Raw genomic sequence first — 20,073 nt, 5'->3', positions numbered from 1 at the left:
CAAGAGGTGCAGCACTGCACATGCTTGCACTATCAGTGATTGTGTGCAGCTCTACTGCCCTGCGGAGCTATATTTAACCTCTTCGCTTACTCAGTTGTAGGCTTTAGGGTGTGAGAGTGACATTAGGCTCTCAGAGGTGACAGCTGAGCCTTCTGACTCTCACATCAGAGAACCATCAGGCCTTATACTCCACCCACATGCAGTCCAGGAACTGCTGTGACAAAACACCAGATCTGAACAAATGTAGGATTTGCCCTTATGAAATTTTATGATCTTTACATGATACTTATGATACTTTTAACAAGTATCCTGTTGATTTCCATGATCACAAAATAATATATGCAAACCCACTTTTTAATGATAACTAGAAAGGAAAGTGTATGGAAAGTTTATGGAAGCTTGTTAAAATAATAAAGGTAATTGCACCTTTTTTATCTTACAATTCAGATTTTTTTCTTACAGTTGTGAGGTTTATATGTCACAATTCAGATTTGTGAGATTCTGTAAATTGTGAGATATACACTCTTAAAAACAAAGGTGCTTCACGATGCCATAGAAGAACATGTTTTGTCTAAATGGTTCCATAAAAAACCTTTAACATTTGAAGCGAAAGAAGGTTCTTCAGATTATAAAAAGGTAAGAAAGAGATGGTTCTTTAAAGAACTTTTGACCGTGTGGTTCTTTGTGGAACCAAAAATGGTTCTTCTATGGCATTGCTGTGAAGAACCTTTCAAAGCACCTTTATTTTTAAAACTGTAAACTCAATTCTGATGAGAAGAAATTGAAAAATATAAATCTGCAATTGTGAAAAAAGATGACAGTTGACGAGTTGTGAGATAAAAAGTCAAATCAAAATGTAAAACTGAGAATTCTGAGGAAAAAAAGTCAGAATTCTGAGTTTATGTCTCTATATTTTTTTCTTCAAAAAAGAGAAAAATTATATTTATGCTGTAGCAGAAACCTGCTTGCATTCTAAGTTGGTTTGGGGAAAAGGTAGACCTATGTGAAGTTTAAAAAGCCTTGAGGTTTCAGAACCCTGCAAAAAAATAGCGCTTGAATTTTACTTTTTGAAATTAATTTGAATTTGTTTCTTGACTTGTTTTAGCGATTTTAAAATACTTTAACTTGGAAATAAATGCTTGAATGAGAATACTTAAGAAATCAGTCATTGAGTCCTGCTACTCCTCTTGACCACCAGATGGCCACAATGTGCAGGGTGTTAAAAAGCTCCGAGTAATGAACTGTTATAATACATTTGTGTGGAAGAGATACATTTTGAGAGCTTAAAGCTTGCGTTAGTCGCCTTTTTTGGACCAGGTCAGTATTAACCAACTATTAACTATATGAATTTTGCCATACCATCAGACTTGGGATGACAAGACACATGGGACAACCAGACTTGGGACCACTGGACTCAAGACTACTGGCAGAGGTGGGACCAAGTCATTTTGCAAGTCCCAAGTCAGTTTAGCAGCTGCCTTAAGATTTTAAGTTAAATCAACATTCATTTAAATCATTTAAATTCACAAGTTACATCAACTGATTTTTATTGTAATAAGTTCAAATGACTTGTAGTTTTAAGCTGATTTAACTTAAAAACTTTTTAGCAGCTGCTGAACTTAGGTTTTTAAATTGAATCCAGTGAAAACTTTTTACAGTGCAAATCATTAGTGCTGTTTGCCCAAATTAGTGTCTCTGTATTAATTACTACAGTAAATTTAAAGTCAATAATAGTCTATTATTGTTAGCTGGTAAACAGGAAGAATAGAGTGAACTTACATGTTGGTAACATACAAGTGTTTGACGTGAAAAAAAATCTAATTATATTTAAAAGGTTTAGTCAATTATCAGGATACTGCTGTTTCAATATACATCTGCTTTTCTTCGTACTATTATTATAAGTGGTTTTTAACGATTAGGTGTAATTTAAATGTCTAAAACATTAAATATCCTAAACATTATTTGGATAAAAACAATACAAGTGCTCGCTTAGCGAGTCCCTCTCTGGCTTATAGTGCCAAAAGCTGCTAATCATACCAGTGTGATCATACGCTTCAGTAAACAGCCTATATTGATCAAAACTCTGTTTTTTTTTTTTTAGAAGGTACGCCATCAAGACTTGCCGAGTCACAGGGTTCAAGTTCAAGTCAAGTCCAGAGTCATTGCTGTCAAAGTCCAAGTCGAGTCGCAAGTCTTCTTTGATTATGTCAAGTCAAGTCACAAGTTATCAAATTTGGGACTCGAGTCCAAGTCAAGTCTCGAGTCCACAACTCTTACTACTGGTGCAGGGTCCTACAGGACCACAGGACTTGGGATCACAAGACTAGGGACCACTGGACCTGGGTCCTTTGTGAAGCAGAGGGAGGTGGTACAACTGTGTTACATCATTACATTTTTGTCACTTTTTTTTAACTGTGCAGGCTGAAGGATCTGGAGTTGAACAAAAGAAGAAGAGAGCCTAAACTTGCAGCTACTCTTTGCACAAGTGGGTTTGCTCACTTCTAACACTTGGAAATTCACATTTCTCTCTACTGTCACACATCTTTTGAATATCATGCTGTTACATTCTTTTGTCCTCTTTCTTATAAGAATTTCTCTCAACTGCTATTCTTTGGTGATATTAACATCCACAGCCATCTTCCAGGCTTCTATATTTATTGAGCAAACTTCTATAAATACTTGAATGTGGATTTTTTTTGTATATGTTTATTTCAAGATATGTTGTTTTCATATTAGCACTAAAAGCACAGGTAAAGTAAACATGCTTTAGTGTTTGCATGTCAATTAGATGTTGGCATATTTAGAAATGAAGAAAAAAGGTTCACCTGTGCAGGTGTTTTACACTCAGCCAACATTGTTTTCCTCTCTAGATAGTGTTTAACCGATTTGTCAAAAGCGAAACTCATTTAACAGACTCCATTTTGTTATTAGAGAAAAGTTGTTGCATGCAATGCATTCTCATGCATTGATATGATTGTAATAGTATTTTTAGAAAATTACATAGAAAGACTCTTTGGTTGTTAGTTTATTGAGTGAGGAAGACTCAATACATGGTTCTGTGGTTAATGATTTAGTTGTCTGGAGTCAGCATGCTTTTTTAGTAGCTACATAATTTTCTCAAAACCTAAGATGACTGATAACCTTAGCCCTTGAAAAAAAAACATAAATAGAAAGTGCATTCAGAGTGTTAAAAAAAGCCTTAAAAAGTACATTTGATTTGTAATTTTAGATGACAATTTTTCTAAACTATTATGATCTATTATATTGGCTACAGTTAAAAAATAAAATGCAAATTTGACATTCATTATAAACACACAGCATAATAATTGTCAGGCCAAAATGAATTGATGCAAACATTAAACAACTGACTGTTTAAATTGAGCAGTGTAACTTTTTAGTACTGTATATTAAACTGTTTATAAAATTAATATCACAATTTTAATTGTGCAGAAAAACATCAGCTATATATATACAAGGAATGACATGTATTTGAAATACAAAATACTATTTTGTATTTAAATACATTTAATCTTAGTATTTTTTAAAATACAAATGTTACTCTTAGAATGGCCTTGAAACACTCCTATGTATATTTTTTAGCTGAATTAGGAGCTTTCTGAGAGGATTCTTAGAAGCTTTAAGAAAATGGGCCTAGATGTTGCATTCCAACCTTAGTTTAAACTTTAGACTTTTTAGTCAGTGTAGTGACAAGAGGTGTAGTTTTAATAGTGTATTACAATGCTACAAGCTAAACTTGGCTTGTGCCATAAATATTTAAACACTTTTATCTTTTTCTCCTCATCCTTGTCCTGCTTATCGCCCGCTCACAAATTTGCTGGCTTTCAAAACACATCAGCTTATCAATAAATGTGTAAACACTTATGACCGTTTTGTTATTGTTCTTTTACGAATGCAGGTCAGTTCAGGACCATCATTCCTTCACAATGGAATCTAATAAGCCACATTTAAAAATAATAGCATGAAGAGCCAAATAATAAAAGGGGAGCTGCAATGCACTCGGCAGCCTATGGGAGTGCCGCAGTGTGCTCAGTCACCTTAGGGGAGTGCTGCAGCAAAGAATGGTGCAAGAAAACCCCCATGTACTCTTCAGCATTTAAAAAAAAAAAGTGTCAAGACTGTTACTTCTCCACCTCGTAGTCACTCAAATGCTGAGTACTTGGCTAGACATGGGAGAGTCAGTGTGCAACTGATAAGGTGCAATCTCTAGAGAAATGCATCCAATAATTATTAACCTATGTTGGAATTAAAGAAGTTCTCTTCCAGAATAAAAATTTCCTGATAATTTACTCACTTTTCCAAGATGTCTTTGTTTCTTCAGCAAAGAAATTAAGCTTTTGAGGAAAACATTTCAGGATTTTTCTCCATAGAGTGGACTTAAATGGTGGCCAACGGTTTGAAAGTCCTAATTGCAGCTTCAAAGGGCTCTAAACGATCCCAGCCGAGGAAGAAGGGTCTTATCTAGCAAATGATCAGTCATTTTCTTAAAAAAAAAAAAAAGGCAACTTCCACTGGGATTTCACCTTTTTGAACCAGAGTACACAGACAAAGAACTTTGACAGATGTGGGAGACTACTGCATTGACAAGCCTCTAAAGCCTCAGGCAGACCAAGATCAAACCAAATGCCAGCCGTTGACAACAGAGCAACAATGTCAATGCTATGAGAAAACAACCTCATATTTGAACCTTTCCAACAATGACTGTATGATTTTGAGATTCATCTTTTCACACTGAGAACAACTGAGGGATTCATATGCAACTATTACAGAAGGTTCAAACGCTCATCAATGCTCCAGAAGAAAAAAAAAAAAAAAAACATGCATTATAAGCCAGGGGGGTGAAAACTTTTGAACAGAATGAAGATGTGTGCATTTTTCTTATTTTGCTTAAATATATTTTTTCCCATTTAGTACTGCCCTTCAGCAACTACAAAAGACAGTTATATGTTTCCCAGAAGACAAAATAAGTTATATTTACCCTGATCTTCAAATTCAAATTCAGTTTTCACCCCCTGGCTCTTAATGCATTGCGTTTCCTTCTGTAATAGTTGCATATGAGTCCCTCAGTGTGAAAATATGGATCCTAAAATCATAGTTATTGTTGAAAAAGGTTCAAATACACAAAAATGATAGAAAACCAAAGAATTTCTGAAGAACAGCAGCCAGTTTAACTGTTCAGGACAAACAAGGAACTCATGAACAACTATAACTTAACAAAAACACAGCTGTGGATCATTCAGGTGACAACACAGTATTAAGATTCAAGTGTATGTAAACTTTTGAACAGGGTCATTTTTATAAATTCAACTTTTATTTTCTTTTGTGGACTATTTAAACATCTTTTATGTGAAATATTTTACTCAGGCCAGTGCTAAATAAACAATAACATACATTTTGTAAGATCCCTGTTATTTTTTTTAAATAATTAACATTTTGCAGATTCTGAAAAAGGAATGTAAACTTTTGACCTCAACTGTGTATACATTAACACTGTAGACCAGGGGTCATCAAACTTGATCCTGGAGGGCCGGTGTCCTGCAGAGTTTAGCTCCAACTTGCCTCAACACAACTGCCTAGAAGTTTCAAGTATACCTATTAAGACCTTGATAAGCTGGTTCAGGTGTGTTTAATTAGGATTGGAGCTAAACTCTGTAGGACACCGGCCCTCCAGGACTGAGTGTGGTGACCCCTGATTTAGATGGTGTATTCCATCTTTCCCTCAATAACAAAAAAAAACTGTTACAAAATGAGTAACGATAATATTACATTTTACACTGGACATTTTAAAAGAAAATTACAGTCCAAATCTTGATAAGCTTGTTATAATTCTCGCTTGTCAGCTTCTATGTTCTGTAGCAAATGAGAAGAACTGTCCTTGAAAACAATACTGTTGTTCAGGCGCCACTTTAGAAGTTTCTCAACCAGAGTCTCTCTGAATTTGTGCGTGGGTTTGAAAATCGCTTTGGCTAGCCGTTCTTTGGTGTGCTTCTGGAAAACAACCTTATACAGAGAATTTCCTATTAAAAAAAAAAAAAAAAAAAGATCAAGATCAAGATCAAAAAAGATCAAACAGAACATAAATTATCCTATTTGTATTGATTACATTACAACTACTGAACTTTGTTTTTCTTAACTTTATGAACACAAATCAATTGTCACAATCCTACATTTTAAATATTTTTTCAGTACTTATGCACAGTAAGTTAAATATAGTGCATACCATGGTTACTTGTAGCACTTCACAGTTTACTATAGCAATTTGTTGATCCATGCAAACCAAATATTGTATATAGCTACACAGGAATAAATAAGGTTTGTACTATGCAGCCTTTTGGATATATATATATATATACACATATTTGTTGTGAGACATGCATTACATGCCAGATGTCACATTTATGGCAAAGTTATGTACTTCACTTTAGAATACTCAACAGTTACTAAGGTAACTTTTAATTAATAACATATAGGATGTAAAATTATGTAAAGTACACTCAAAGTGTACAATTTTTCAGCCGAAAATCGTGAGCTGAAAGAACCACATGTACAAAACATTTTTCTGAAATTGTCCCCCCAAAAATAAAAAATAAATTGTACATTTACTTGCCTGTCTGACCTCCCATCCTGTGACGAATGAACTGGATTACAGAGTTCATTTTGATCGAGTCATTAATTGCTGCTTTCTGTTGTTCTTGAAATTACTCGGTAATGAACGGGATAAGGTAAGAAGACTGAATTAGATGGTAAGTAGTTTACTTGGGTATTTGGAGGTTGAGTATAGAGTGATCCAGAGAATAGTGCGCTTGTAGAAACAAGAAGGTTATTAGCAGGCATTCCTCTAAAATCACCGGAAGAACTCCACAGTCCCTCGTGGTTTCTTTCACACTTCCAGTCAATACGGAGAAGACTTCCCACTGTTGTTTTTCTGATATCTGTTATTAGCGAGCCACATTCTTGACACCTTTTGAAAAGCTCCATGACATTAGGCTCATTGACAACCCATTTTTTTGTATTCCAATGCTTTACACCTTCCACACCTTCTGTGCTTGAGCCTGAAGTTGACGTTAAACTCGATGGCTGAAAACTGAAATCTGTATTGGCCGATGGAGGATCTACGGACAGCATGCCTACATCAGGATTCACATTTTCTTCATATTCCTCATCTATCTGTTCTTGTTTAATATACATGGGAGGCTGTGAAATGACATGGATAAAGTCAGTTTATAAAATATCTGAACATAAATTAGTCATTTAAAATGTTCTACAGTACAGTTATAACAGTATATCTCTGCATTTTTAAAGGATTAGTTCACTTCCAGAACAAAAATGGAGAGATAATTTACTCAACCCCAAGAGGTTCAGGTCTTTCTTTCTGCAGTCGTAAAGAAATTATGTTTGAGGAAAACATTTCAGGAATTTTTCTCCATAGTGGACTTCAAAGGTGCCCACGAGTTTGAACTTCTAAAACGCAGTTTAAACACAGCTTCAAAGGGCTCTAAATGATCCCAGCCGAGGAATAAGGGTCTTATCTAGCAAAACGATCGGTCATTTTCTTAACCCTTTAACTACCACCCCCTCCTTTTTTGAACACAGACATGAAAGTGCACCATCCAAACTTAAATTACTATAATTCATGAACACTTTTGAATACAGACCTAAGGTTGGTCTCTTTTTGAAGACAAACAGCAAATTGCAGAACTGAAATCATTTTAAAAATGGAAGTATAAAAATGTTATAAAAGTTTAAATTTACTGTAAAGAAAATGTACTGTACTATTTTAGGGTATGTCGAAAAACTCCCATCTCATTTTCTCCTGCAACTTCAAAATCATCCTACATCGAGGCAGAAGTACCAACCAAGTGTTTACCAAAGTGAACATGCAAAGAAGACCAAACAGCCTTTACAAAAAAGGTAAAACAGCGACGTAGGACTATTTCGATGTTGGAGAAAACAATGAGATGGGAGTTTTTCGACAGAGTACGCATCGCAGAGCTAGACAAGACAAGCATTTGTGGTTAAAGTGTAGAAATATTCATTTATTTAAGAAAATGACAGATCGTTTTGCTAGATAAGACCCTTATTCCTCGGCTGGGTTTGTTTAGAGCCCTTTAAAGCGGAATTTTGGAAGATATATATGGAGAAAATTTCTGAAATTGTTTCCTCAAACATAAATTCTTTCATTATAACTGAAAAAAGAAAGACATCTTGGTTGACAAAGAGGTGAGTAAATGGTCTGTAAATTTTTGTTCTGGAAGTGAACAAATCCATTAAGGATACAAGGTACCAAAACAATTTACACACAATATTATTACCATTTTTATTCCATTTCTGATGGATAACAAAATAAAAGCATAACTTGCCATGGTCACAAATGTTGGTACTTACAGACTGGTTAGAGCGTATCGGAGGGAAGGCATAATACATCCCAGATGTTGATGTATTTGTCCCCTTTTGGGCAGTTTCTGGACTTCTGAGCACTAAAAGCTTAGAATGAGCGTCTGTAAATGGTCTAGTGGTGTGTGTTACTGGTGTTGATTGTGAAGCATTAGCCCAAAATGCTTCATGGTGTGTTGCTGCGAACTCTGATTCTTCATCAGACTGATATTTATGACGTAAAAAAGAAAAAAAAAACAGTTTAAATCGTTTTACTAAAGGAAATAAATTATACTCTTTCCAACAATCCTGTGTTTTTGAGGCAAATCATGATGTCTCTAGGTCTTTTTAAGACTAAAACTGCTGTTTTGTTGTCATATTCAAATATTCAATGTCATTTATTGTTGTATATACATCAACACTTGTACGACTCTTCATCAGACTGATATTTATGAGGTAAAAAAGAAAAAAAAACAAGCTTAATTTGTTTTACTATAGGAAATAAATTATACTCTTCCCATCAATCCTGTGTTTTTGAGGTAAATCATCATGTCTCTTGGTCTTTAAGACTAAAACTGCTGTTTTGTTGTCATATTCAAATATTCAATGTCATTTATTGTTGTTTATACATCAACACTTGTACAACTCTTCATCAGACTTATATTTATGAGGTAAAAAAGAAAAACAACAGTTTAATTCGTTTTACTACAGGAAATAAATTATATGTTACTATTCCCATCAATCCTGTGTTTTTGAGGTAAATCATCATGTCTCTTGGTCTTTTCGAAGACTAAAACTGCTGTTTTGTTGTCATATTCAAATATTCAATGTCATTTATTGTTGTATATAACGTTACATCAACACTTGTACGACTCTTCATCAGACTTATATTTATGAGGTAAAAAAGAAAAACAACAGTTTAATTCGTTTTACTACAGGAAATAAATTATACGTTACTATTCCCATCAATCCTGTGTTTTTGAGGTAAATCATGATGTCTCTTGGTCTTTAAGACTAAAACTGCTGTTTTGTTGTCATATTCAAATATTCAGTGTCATTTCTTGTTGTATATACATCAACACTTGTACGACTCTTCATCAGACTGATATTTATGAGGTAAAAAAAACTGTTTAATTCGTTTTAATAGTATGAAGACAACAATAAATTAAAATTCCCACATTATGAAACACATTGACAATAAAACACTATTAATGCATCGAATACATTAAACAAAAATGCATACATACCTCTGCTTGCTTAAAAAACGGTATGGGCACAGCCGACGTTTTGAGCAAACGACGTTGTCCTTTGTCGGAGTGGTGGAAATCATCATCGTAAAAATGATCCCCGCACACTCTCTTGTGTATCAGAGAATCTTCGGGTGTATTTATGTCCATGCACAGCGCGAGCAACCACATCTCCACTCGCTCAGGGTTGGATAAAGGAAATTTGTGAGAAGTCAAGTTATCTCCTTGAGGGCGTAATCTTCTTGGTTTCAAAAGTTTTCCGCATCCAGGGTACACACACGCCCGAACCATTTTGAACAACAAACTGACACGAAGTAGTGAGGGTGCGCTCGAAACACTCCTTCCTGAAGCACTGAAAGCGTTTAATCTTTGGTTTGGAATATGATTCTAAGCGTGTTTCTCCTTCTGCTTCTGGTGGTTCCTCCTCTTCTTCTTTCTATTTGGTTGGCAGTTTAATGGTGCATCACCGCCATCTACCAGACTGGAGTGTGGAGCAGTGTTGCCAAGTCCGCGTTTTTCCTGCGGAATTCGGCTAGTTCACCACTGTTGCCATGGGTTGTTTTTTCATGTCCGCGGGTTGAAACGACCCAATAAGGTAATATTTATCCCCTTTTAATGGGAACCCCACTAAAAACGTGTATTTTACCCCCTGGAACTATTTTTTATTGGGGACCGCCTTCAAAATGTGATTGGTCTACTTTTGGGCTAGTTTTGAGTAGCAATTGGGCGGGTTTGGTTGTGAAAACCTGGCAACCCTGAGTATATGACAAAACAAGGGAATTATAGGAAATAATTGAACTCTTCCCATCAATCTTGTGTTTTTAAGGTAAACCGTAAGATGTTTAATAACATTCCGAGTACTTCCTTATAAAAGATTCTGAACATTAAAATTTGCCATGTCGTTCTTTAGCTCTTGAAACATTTCCCTTCTTTCCTCCTCATATGTGACCCTAAAGTGCTGAAAGCATTTAATCTTTGGTTTGGAATATGATTCAAAGCGTGTTTCTCCTTCTGGTTCTTCCTCTTCTTCTTTTGACTTGATTGGCGGTTGACAACCAACTTTAATGGTGCATCACAGCCATCCACCAGACTGGAGTGTGGAGCAGTGTTGCCAAGTCCGCATTTTTCCTGTGGAATTCGGCTAGTTCACCACTGTTGCCATGGGTTGTTTTTCATGTCCGCGGGTTGAAACGACCCCAATAACGTAATATTTATGCCCTGAAATGCTAATTGTACCAAGGGGACCCTGTTAAAAACGTATATTTTACCCCCTGGAACGCGATTATTGGGGACCGCCCTCAAAACGTGATTGGTCTACTTTTGGGTGAAAACCTGGCAACCCTGATGTTATGACAAAACAAGGGAATTACAGAAAATAAATTATACTCTTCCCATATCACTCCTGTGTTTTTTAGGTAAATCGTTGTTTAATAACATTCCAAGTGCTTCCTTCTAAAAGATTCTGAACATTAAAATTTGCCATGTCGTTCTTTAGCTCTTGAAACATTTCCCTTCTTTCCTCCTCATATGTTACCCTGAAGCATTGAAAGCATTTCATCTTTTGGTTTGGAATATGATTCGAAGTGTATTTCTTCTTCTGCTTCTGGTTCTTCTTCTTCCTCTTTTGATTTGATTGGCAGTTGACAACCAACTTTAATGGTGCATTACCGCCATCTACCAGACTGGAGTGTGGAGCAGTGTTGCCAAGTCCGCGTTTTTCCTGCGGAATTCGGCTAGTTCACCACTGTTGCCATGGGTTGTTTTTTCATGTCCGCGGGTTGAAACGACCCAGTAAGGTAATATTTCTCCCCTTTTAATGGGAACCCCACTAAAAACGTGTATTTTACCCCCTGGAACTATTTTTTATTGGGGACCGCCTTCAAAATGTGATTGGTCTACTTTTGGGCTAGTTTTGAGTAGCAATTGGGCGGGTTTGGTTGTGAAAACCTGGCAACCCTGAGTATATGACAAAACAAGGGAATTATAGGAAATAATTGAACTCTTCCCATCAATCTTGTGTTTTTAAGGTAAACCGTAAGATGTTTAATAACATTCCGAGTACTTCCTTATAAAAGATTCTGAACATTAAAATTTGCCATGTCGTTCTTTAGCTCTTGAAACATTTCCCTTCTTTCCTCCTCATATGTGACCCTAAAGTGCTGAAAGCATTTAATCTTTGGTTTGGAATATGATTCAAAGCGTGTTTCTCCTTCTGGTTCTTCCTCTTCTTCTTTTGACTTGATTGGCGGTTGACAACCAACTTTAATGGTGCATCACAGCCATCCACCAGACTGGAGTGTGGAGCAGTGTTGCCAAGTCCGCATTTTTCCTGTGGAATTCGGCTAGTTCACCACTGTTGCCATGGGTTGTTTTTCATGTCCGCGGGTTGAAACGACCCCAATAACGTAATATTTATGCCCTGAAATGCTAATTGTACCAAGGGGACCCTGTTAAAAACGTATATTTTACCCCCTGGAACGCGATTATTGGGGACCGCCCTCAAAACGTGATTGGTCTACTTTTGGGTGAAAACCTGGCAACCCTGATGTTATGACAAAACAAGGGAATTACAGAAAATAAATTATACTCTTCCCATATCACTCCTGTGTTTTTTAGGTAAATCGTTGTTTAATAACATTCCAAGTGCTTCCTTCTAAAAGATTCTGAACATTAAAATTTGCCATGTCGTTCTTTAGCTCTTGAAACATTTCCCTTCTTTCCTCCTCATATGTTACCCTGAAGCATTGAAAGCATTTCATCTTTTGGTTTGGAATATGATTCGAAGTGTATTTCTCCTTCTGCTTCTGGTTCTTCTTCTTCCTCTTTTGATTTGATTGGCAGTTGACAACCAACTTTAATGGTGCATTACCGCCATCTACCAGACTGGAGTGTGGAGCAGTGTTGCCAAGTCCGCGTTTTTCCTGCGGAATTCGGCTAGTTCACCACTGTTGCCATGGGTTGTTTTTTCATGTCCGCGAGTTGAAACGACCCAGTAAGGTAATATTTCTCCCCTTTTAATGGGAACCCCACTAAAAACGTGTATTTTACCCCCTGGAACTATTTTTTATTGGGGACCGCCTTCAAAATGTGATTGGTCTACTTTTGGGCTAGTTTTGAGTAGCAATTGGGCGGGTTTGGTTGTGAAAACCTGGCAACCCTGAGTATATGACAAAACAAGGGAATTATAGGAAATAATTGAACTCTTCCCATCAATCTTGTGTTTTTAAGGTAAACCGTAAGATGTTTAATAACATTCCGAGTACTTCCTTATAAAAGATTCTGAACATTAAAATTTGCCATGTCGTTCTTTAGCTCTTGAAACATTTCCCTTCTTTCCTCCTCATATGTGACCCTAAAGTGCTGAAAGCATTTAATCTTTGGTTTGGAATATGATTCAAAGCGTGTTTCTCCTTCTGGTTCTTCCTCTTCTTCTTTTGACTTGATTGGCGGTTGACAACCAACTTTAATGGTGCATCACAGCCATCCACCAGACTGGAGTGTGGAGCAGTGTTGCCAAGTCCGCATTTTTCCTGTGGAATTCGGCTAGTTCACCACTGTTGCCATGGGTTGTTTTTCATGTCCGCGGGTTGAAACGACCCCAATAACGTAATATTTATGCCCTGAAATGCTAATTGTACCAAGGGGACCCTGTTAAAAACGTATATTTTACCCCCTGGAACGCGATTATTGGGGACCGCCCTCAAAACGTGATTGGTCTACTTTTGGGTGAAAACCTGGCAACCCTGATGTTATGACAAAACAAGGGAATTACAGAAAATAAATTATACTCTTCCCATATCACTCCTGTGTTTTTTAGGTAAATCGTTGTTTAATAACATTCCAAGTGCTTCCTTCTAAAAGATTCTGAACATTAAAATTTGCCATGTCGTTCTTTAGCTCTTGAAACATTTCCCTTCTTTCCTCCTCATATGTTACCCTGAAGCATTGAAAGCATTTCATCTTTTGGTTTGGAATATGATTCGAAGTGTATTTCTCCTTCTGCTTCTGGTTCTTCTTCTTCCTCTTTTGATTTGATTGGCAGTTGACAACCAACTTTAATGGTGCATTACCGCCATCTACCAGACTGGAGTGTGGAGCAGTGTTGCCAAGTCCGCGTTTTTCCTGCGGAATTCGGCTAGTTCACCACTGTTGCCATGGGTTGTTTTTTCATGTCCGCGGGTTGAAACGACCCAGTAAGGTAATATTTCTCCCCTTTTAATGGGAACCCCACTAAAAACATGTATTTTACCCCCTGGAACTATTTTTTATTGGGGACCGCCTTCAAAATGTGATTGGTCTAGTTTTGAGTAGCAATTGGGCGGGTTTGGTTGTGAAAACCTGGCAACCCTGAGTATATGACAAAACAAGGGAATTATAGGAAATAATTGAACTCTTCCCATCAATCTTGTGTTTTTAAGGTAAACCGTAAGATGTTTAATAACATTCCGAGTACTTCCTTATAAAAGATTCTGAACATTAAAATTTGCCATGTCGTTCTTTGGCTCTTGAAACATTTCCCTCCTTTCCTCCTCATATGTGACCCTAAAGCGCTGAAAGCATTTAATCTTTGGTTTGGAATATGATTCAAAGCGTGTTTCTCCTTCTGCTACTGGTTCTTCCTCTTCTTTTGACTTGATTGGCGGTTGACAACCAACTTTAATGGTGCATCACAGCCATCCACCAGACTGGAGTGTGGAGCAGTGTTGCCAAGTCCGCGTTTTTCCTGTGGAATTTGGCTAGTTCACCACTGTTGCCATGGGTTGTTTTTCATGTCCGCGGGTTGAAACGACCCCAGTAACATAATATTTATGCCCTGAAATGCTAATTGTACCAAGGGGACCCTGTTAAAAACGTATATTTTACCCCCTGGAACGCAATTATTGAGGACCGCCCTCAAAATGTGATTGGTCTACTTTTGGGCTAGTTTTGAGTAGCAATTGGGCGGGTTTGGTTGTGAAAACCTGGCAACCCTGAGTATATGACAAAACAAGGGAATTAAAGGAAATAATTAAACTCTTCCCATCAATCCTGTGTTTTTGAGGTAAACCATAAGATGTTTAATAACATTCCAAGTACTTCCTTCTAAAAGATTCTGAACATTAAAATTTGTCATGTCGTTCTTTAGCTCTTGAAACATTTCTCTTTTTTCTCCTCATATGTGACCCTGGACCACAAAACCAGTCTTAACCTGTTTAATCCCAAATTTTCTCCCAGACATGAAAATATCTAAATGATGTGTCATTAGTAAAATAATCAATAATGTACTGCATAATCACAGATTATGTGAGTTAATATCAAATACAAAGAGTTCCGTTGCAACACAGGCTGGGGGTAGATGTAGCAGTGTGAAGTAATTTGCTAAAAAATAACACCCACTTAATACCCAATTTATGCAAAAACTTGACTGAAGAACAAAAAATAATTAGTTTTTTTTTTTAATAAAGTGAACCATTTAAAGTGACAAAAACATTATACTGTATTCATTTTAGGACTTTAAATTTATCACAAAACAATTGCTGTGTGTGAGTGTGTGTGTACTGTATTCAGTCACTAGCTGTGTTGCCATCTACCTATCTTTATGAAAATTTTGGAATATCACATTAAAAAATGCTGGATGGAAATGATGGAAGATGCGCATAAATTCCAAACACTTGCACAAAAAAACGTATGTGCTCATTTGATGTGGATAGTGTTTCATCCGAGAAGATGCACATAAACTATGATGGAAACACATTTTATATAAATCCATTGATGTCGACAAAAACTTCTCATGACTTTGCCTCAATAGAAGATGTGATTGGATAATTGGACTTATTGGAATCATCATTTTAAATGAACTGTTACAACTATCCCCACTTCAAACAGCCATAACAGTTAACTGTTTTAGCATTCATACCCATCTCCGTCTGGACATTATAGGCTTCAGAAGCGCAGAAGATGCTTTTGGTCATTTTTAAGACTAAAACTGCTGTTTTTAGTCATATTCAAATATTCAAATGTCATTTATTGTTGAATACACATCAACACTTGTAGACTTTTTTTGTTGTTGTCTCGCATGTAAGTTTACTTGGAAGAATAATAAAAAAAACATTGAGGTTACTACAAATACATGTATAAATGCAAATCTATGCATTTGAGAGTACTGATGTAGGGTACCTTTCAGTAAGGACCGAATATTCACACCAACACAATTTTCCTCAATAAAAAAAAAAAAAAAAAAAAAAAAAACTGTAACAACATAAGTAATAAGTAATATTGCATTTTACATTGGACTCTTAAAGGAGTAGTTCACTTCCAGAACAAAAATGACAGATAACTTACTCACCCCCTTGTCATCCAAGATGTTCATGTCTTCCGTTCTTCAGTCGTTAAGAAATAATGTTGTTGTTTTTTTTTTTGAGGAAAACATTTTAGTCCTTCAAAATCGTCCTACATTGCTGTTTCCTTTTTTTGTTATATCTGTTTGACCTAACTTTGTAAACACTGGGTCAGTACTTCTGCAGCGATGTAGGACGATTTTGAAGTTGGATAGATAAGACACTTTTTCCTCGGCTGGAATCATTTAGAGCCCTTTAAAGCTGCATTTACACTAGATTTTGGAAGTTCAAACTCAGGGGCACCATAGAAGTCCATCATATGGAGAAAAATCCTGAAATGTTTTTCTCAAAAAACTATTTCTTTACGACTGAAAAAATCTTTGATGACAAGTGGGTGAGTACATTAAAAGAGTAGTTCACTTCCAGAACAAAAATTTGCTCCAGAACAAAAGTAAACTGCTGTCTGAATCTTGATAAGTGCTTTGTAACTACTTCTTGCTTGTCAGCCCTTGGTTTTAGGGCTATGTTCTGCAGCAATGGGAGATGAGTCAAATTAGAAAAACTGTCCTTGAAAACAATACTGGGGTCCAGGCGCCGCTGTAGAACTTTTTCCAACCAGAGACTCTCACATTTGAGTGGTGGGTTTAAAAATCACTTTGGCTATCCATTCTTTGTGTGTTTCAGGAAAACATCCTTGTACTGAGGTACTCCTATTAAAAAAAAAATAAAATAAAAAAACAGAACATAATAAATTATCCTATTCCTATTTAGCAGTTATGCACAGTATGTTGTTTCCTTCTTACCAGTAGTGGTTTGTGGCAACCTATATTTTCATTGTGGTCAAGGACAGCTAGTTGTGTTCTTGCAAACATGAAAGTTATTGAAAATGCAGGCTTTCAGGAGTACTTCAGTCGGATCGAACGGAACACCTCAAGTTCTCCTATAAATAAAAGAATAAAAAAATATTATGAGGAGCACTTAAACTAACATTATTATGTATATGGGCCATTCTACAGAACTAGTCTTACAGTCCAAACTGCTGTCCCACGACCAAAAAACACATCTGAAAAGCATTTAAGTATTCAAATCTTAGATGTTTACTGAGATTCTTCTATTATCTATTGAAATCCACAATAATATAAAAAATATTAGTAAGCTTAATAAATATAAAACCATAATTTTTCTCACTTGGGAGGGGGCTGTATCGAACCCTAAATTTCAACTGATGTTGAAATATTTTTTGTCATTTTTCCCATTGCTGTTTTTAAAAATATCTTTTTGATTCTTTTAAAAAGTGATGTTAAAAAAATGTTCATGTCACTACTCAATAAGCATGTTTTAGTCCATTGGCTGAGACTGATTTTAACTACACTCCTACATTTATGATCAGGAAATATTCATGTGTCCCTCTCTCATAGCTACATGGTGAGCAGACAAGCCCAATCATTTTGAGGTAAATTAATTTAAAGTCTGAAAAATCTGTATAATAAGGAACGTCACTAACAAAAAGCATTTTTCTGCAATTTCTTCAAATTTTTTGGGGAGTTACTCCATAAGCTGTTCAGGACTGTCAAAAATTGTCACTGACATCATTAATTTTTGAAACAGCCACAACCAAAGCATGTCATTATTGTTTTGGTAGTGAAAAAAGGGAACACATAATCCTCATATTTGGAGGAAATAAACAATTTTAGTACAGTTATGCAAATCTTTAGTATTTTAGTCACTACCAAAGCATTACTGTCGCTACCAAAAAGGTGCTGTCACGACCGAAACAATGTTTAATTGTAGGACTCACTCACAGTTTATTATGGCAATTTTTGACACACAAACCAAACATTGTATATAGCTACACACGAATAAGTAAGCCTTGTACATTGCAGCTTTTTGGACAAATAATGATTATTATCATTACATTTATATTTAGATATGACTATTAATTTGTTGTGAGACAGTTACCTTTGACTACATGCCAGATGTACTTACTTAACAGTAACTAAGGTCACTTTTAACTAATAACATACAGAATGTAAAATTAAGTCACGTAGACTGACCTCCACCATCTTTTCTTGTGTCATCGATTAAATCAAGTGTTGTATTTGGCTGAAATTCCTGAGCTGAAAGAACCACAAGTACAAAACATTTTTCTGAAATTGTCCCGCCAAAAATAAATATATATATATATATATATATATATATATATATATATATATATATATAAATTGTGCATTTACTTGCCTGTCTGACCTCCCATCCCCTGGCAAATGAACTGGATTACAAAGTTCATTTTGGCCAAGCAAGTCATTAATTGCTGCTTTCTGTTGTTCTTGATATTATTCGGTAATGAACGGGATAAGGTAAGATGACTGAATTAGATGGTAAGTAGTTTACTTGGGTATTTGGAGGTTGAGTATAGAGTAGGGGTGGAACGGTACATGTATTCGTTTCGAACCGAATCGGTACGGGGGTCACGGTTCGGTGCATGAATTTAAACGGAGAATACACGGTATGAAAATAAAAAAAAAAACTTGCCTGCAAAATAATTAATGTAATTCGGAACTACTGTTAGATACGCGGGTTCTTTAGGGACAGCTAATATTTAGCCCCGCTTTAGCTCTGAAGCTCTGATTGGCGTCGATGCAGCCGAGCTCCGCCTATGTATGCGGTCTATCAGAGCCCGTCTACATTCTCTGGCACTCTGCAATTTTTTGTCAGCTCGACGGTCCATCATTGTGGTCCAGGGATTTCCTGAACTTTATGATTTGTCAAGCCCCCATTATTTTGACGCTAATAGAAGAAACAATGCATGGAGACGCATAGGCTTGGAGCTAGAGCGCAGCGGATGGTTGCTTAGAAACGGCAGACGCTTCCGGAGCGCAAGCGCCCGAGCGCTTTGTTGATCAGGAAGAAAGAGGCGCGCCTAGCGTTTTTCACGCGTTTTTAGGCGCGACATGTGAACAGCCCCTTAGATCGCAAGTTTGGGAAAACTTCGCTTTTCCAGTCAGTTACAGTAGTACAGGCGAGAGAGTGGTGGAAAAGACGAGGACTGTGTGTTGCCGTTGTTCAGCGGTTGTTGGGTATGTGAGTGGAAATACATCTAATTGCCTTCTGCATTTTTGTTTTGCTTTTCCCTCCACTGTACCGAAATCATACCGAACCGTGACGTCTGAACCGAGGTACGAACCGAACCGTGACTTCTGTGAACCGTTCCACCCCTAGTATAGAGTGATCCAGAGAATAGTGCGCTTGTAGAAACAAGAAGGTTATTAGCAGGCATTTCTCTAACATCGCTGCAGGAACTCCACAGTCCCTCGTGGTTTCTTTCACACTTCCAGTCAATACGGAGAAGACTTCCCACTGTTGTTTTTCTGATATCTGTTATTAGCGAGCCACATTCTTGACACCTTTTGAAAAGCTCCATGACATTAGGCTCATTGACAACCCATTTTGTGGTTTTCCAATGCTTTTCACATTCCTCATCTTCTGCGCTTGAGGCTGAAGTTGATGTTGATCTTACTGGCTGAAAACAAACATCTGTTTTGTCCGATGGAGGATCTACAGACAGCATGTTAACATCAGGTTTCACATTATCTTCATATTGCTCATCTATCTGTTCTTGTTTAATATACATGGGAGGCTGTGAAATGACATGGATTAAAGTCAGTTTATAATGTAACTGAACATAAATTAGTAATATAAAATGTCTTACAGTACATTTATACATTTGCATTTTATAAAGGATTAGTTCACTTCCAGAACAAACATTTACAGATAGTTTACTCACCCCCTTGTCATCCAAGATTGTTCATGTCTTTCTTTCTTCAGTCGTAAAGAAATTGTGTTTTTTAGGGAAAACATTTCATATGGTGGACTTCAGCAGTGCCCACGAATTTTAAACTTCCAAAATGGAATTTAAACACAGCTTCAAAGAGCTCTAAACAATCCCAGAAGAGAAATAAGGGTCTTATCTAGCAAAACGATCTGTTATTTTCCTAACCCCTTAACTGCCACCCCTCCTTTTTTGAACATAGACATGAAAGTGCACCATCCAAACTTAAATTACTATAACTCATGAACGCTTTTAAATACAGACCTAAGGTTGGCCTCATTTTAAAGAA

At 36.5% G+C, this 20,073-nt stretch overlaps 1 protein-coding gene and 1 long non-coding RNA gene across 2 annotated transcripts; both read right to left on the bottom strand.

Annotated features, from left to right (window-relative positions):
* Window positions 1-5,307: 5,307 nt before the first annotated feature.
* On the bottom strand, window positions 5,308-10,057 carry LOC141295963 (uncharacterized). The gene is made up of 4 exons (XM_073827249.1): window positions 9,639-10,057; window positions 8,404-8,616; window positions 6,626-7,212; window positions 5,308-6,035 (listed from the first exon to the last, which is right to left on the bottom strand). Exons 1-3 carry the CDS (start codon window positions 9,927-9,929, stop codon window positions 6,688-6,690), a joined length of 1,029 nt encoding a protein of 342 aa, XP_073683350.1. The 5' UTR covers window positions 9,930-10,057; the 3' UTR covers window positions 5,308-6,035; window positions 6,626-6,687.
* Window positions 10,058-15,694: 5,637 nt separating this feature from the next.
* LOC141296336 (uncharacterized) lies at window positions 15,695-18,368 on the bottom strand. The gene is made up of 3 exons (XR_012341231.1): window positions 18,010-18,368; window positions 16,759-16,895; window positions 15,695-16,665 (listed from the first exon to the last, which is right to left on the bottom strand). It is a non-coding gene; the product is annotated as an uncharacterized lncRNA (long non-coding RNA).
* Between the last annotated feature and the right edge of the window lie 1,705 nt (window positions 18,369-20,073).

Source organism: Garra rufa, chromosome 21, assembly GCF_049309525.1.
Source record: "Garra rufa chromosome 21, GarRuf1.0, whole genome shotgun sequence".
Lineage (NCBI taxonomy): Eukaryota > Metazoa > Chordata > Actinopteri > Cypriniformes > Cyprinidae > Garra > Garra rufa.
The sequence above is the reverse complement of the archived record's forward strand: the minus strand, read 5'-3'. Positions and strand labels throughout refer to the sequence as shown.

What these genes read in the sequence shown, in the direction of transcription:
- LOC141295963 (XM_073827249.1), bottom strand. Translation starts at nt 9,929, where the DNA reads ATGGTTCGGGCGTGTGTGTACCCTGGATGCGGAAAACTTTTGAAACCA. An exon ending in CGTTTTTTAAGCAAGCAGAG is followed by an intron (nt 8,617 to 9,638) that starts GTATGTATGCAT and finishes CATAAATATCAG; the next exon opens with TCTGATGAAGAATCAGAGTT. An exon ending in CGATACGCTCTAACCAGTCT is followed by an intron (nt 7,213 to 8,403) that starts GTAAGTACCAAC and finishes GTCATTTCACAG; the next exon opens with CCTCCCATGTATATTAAACA.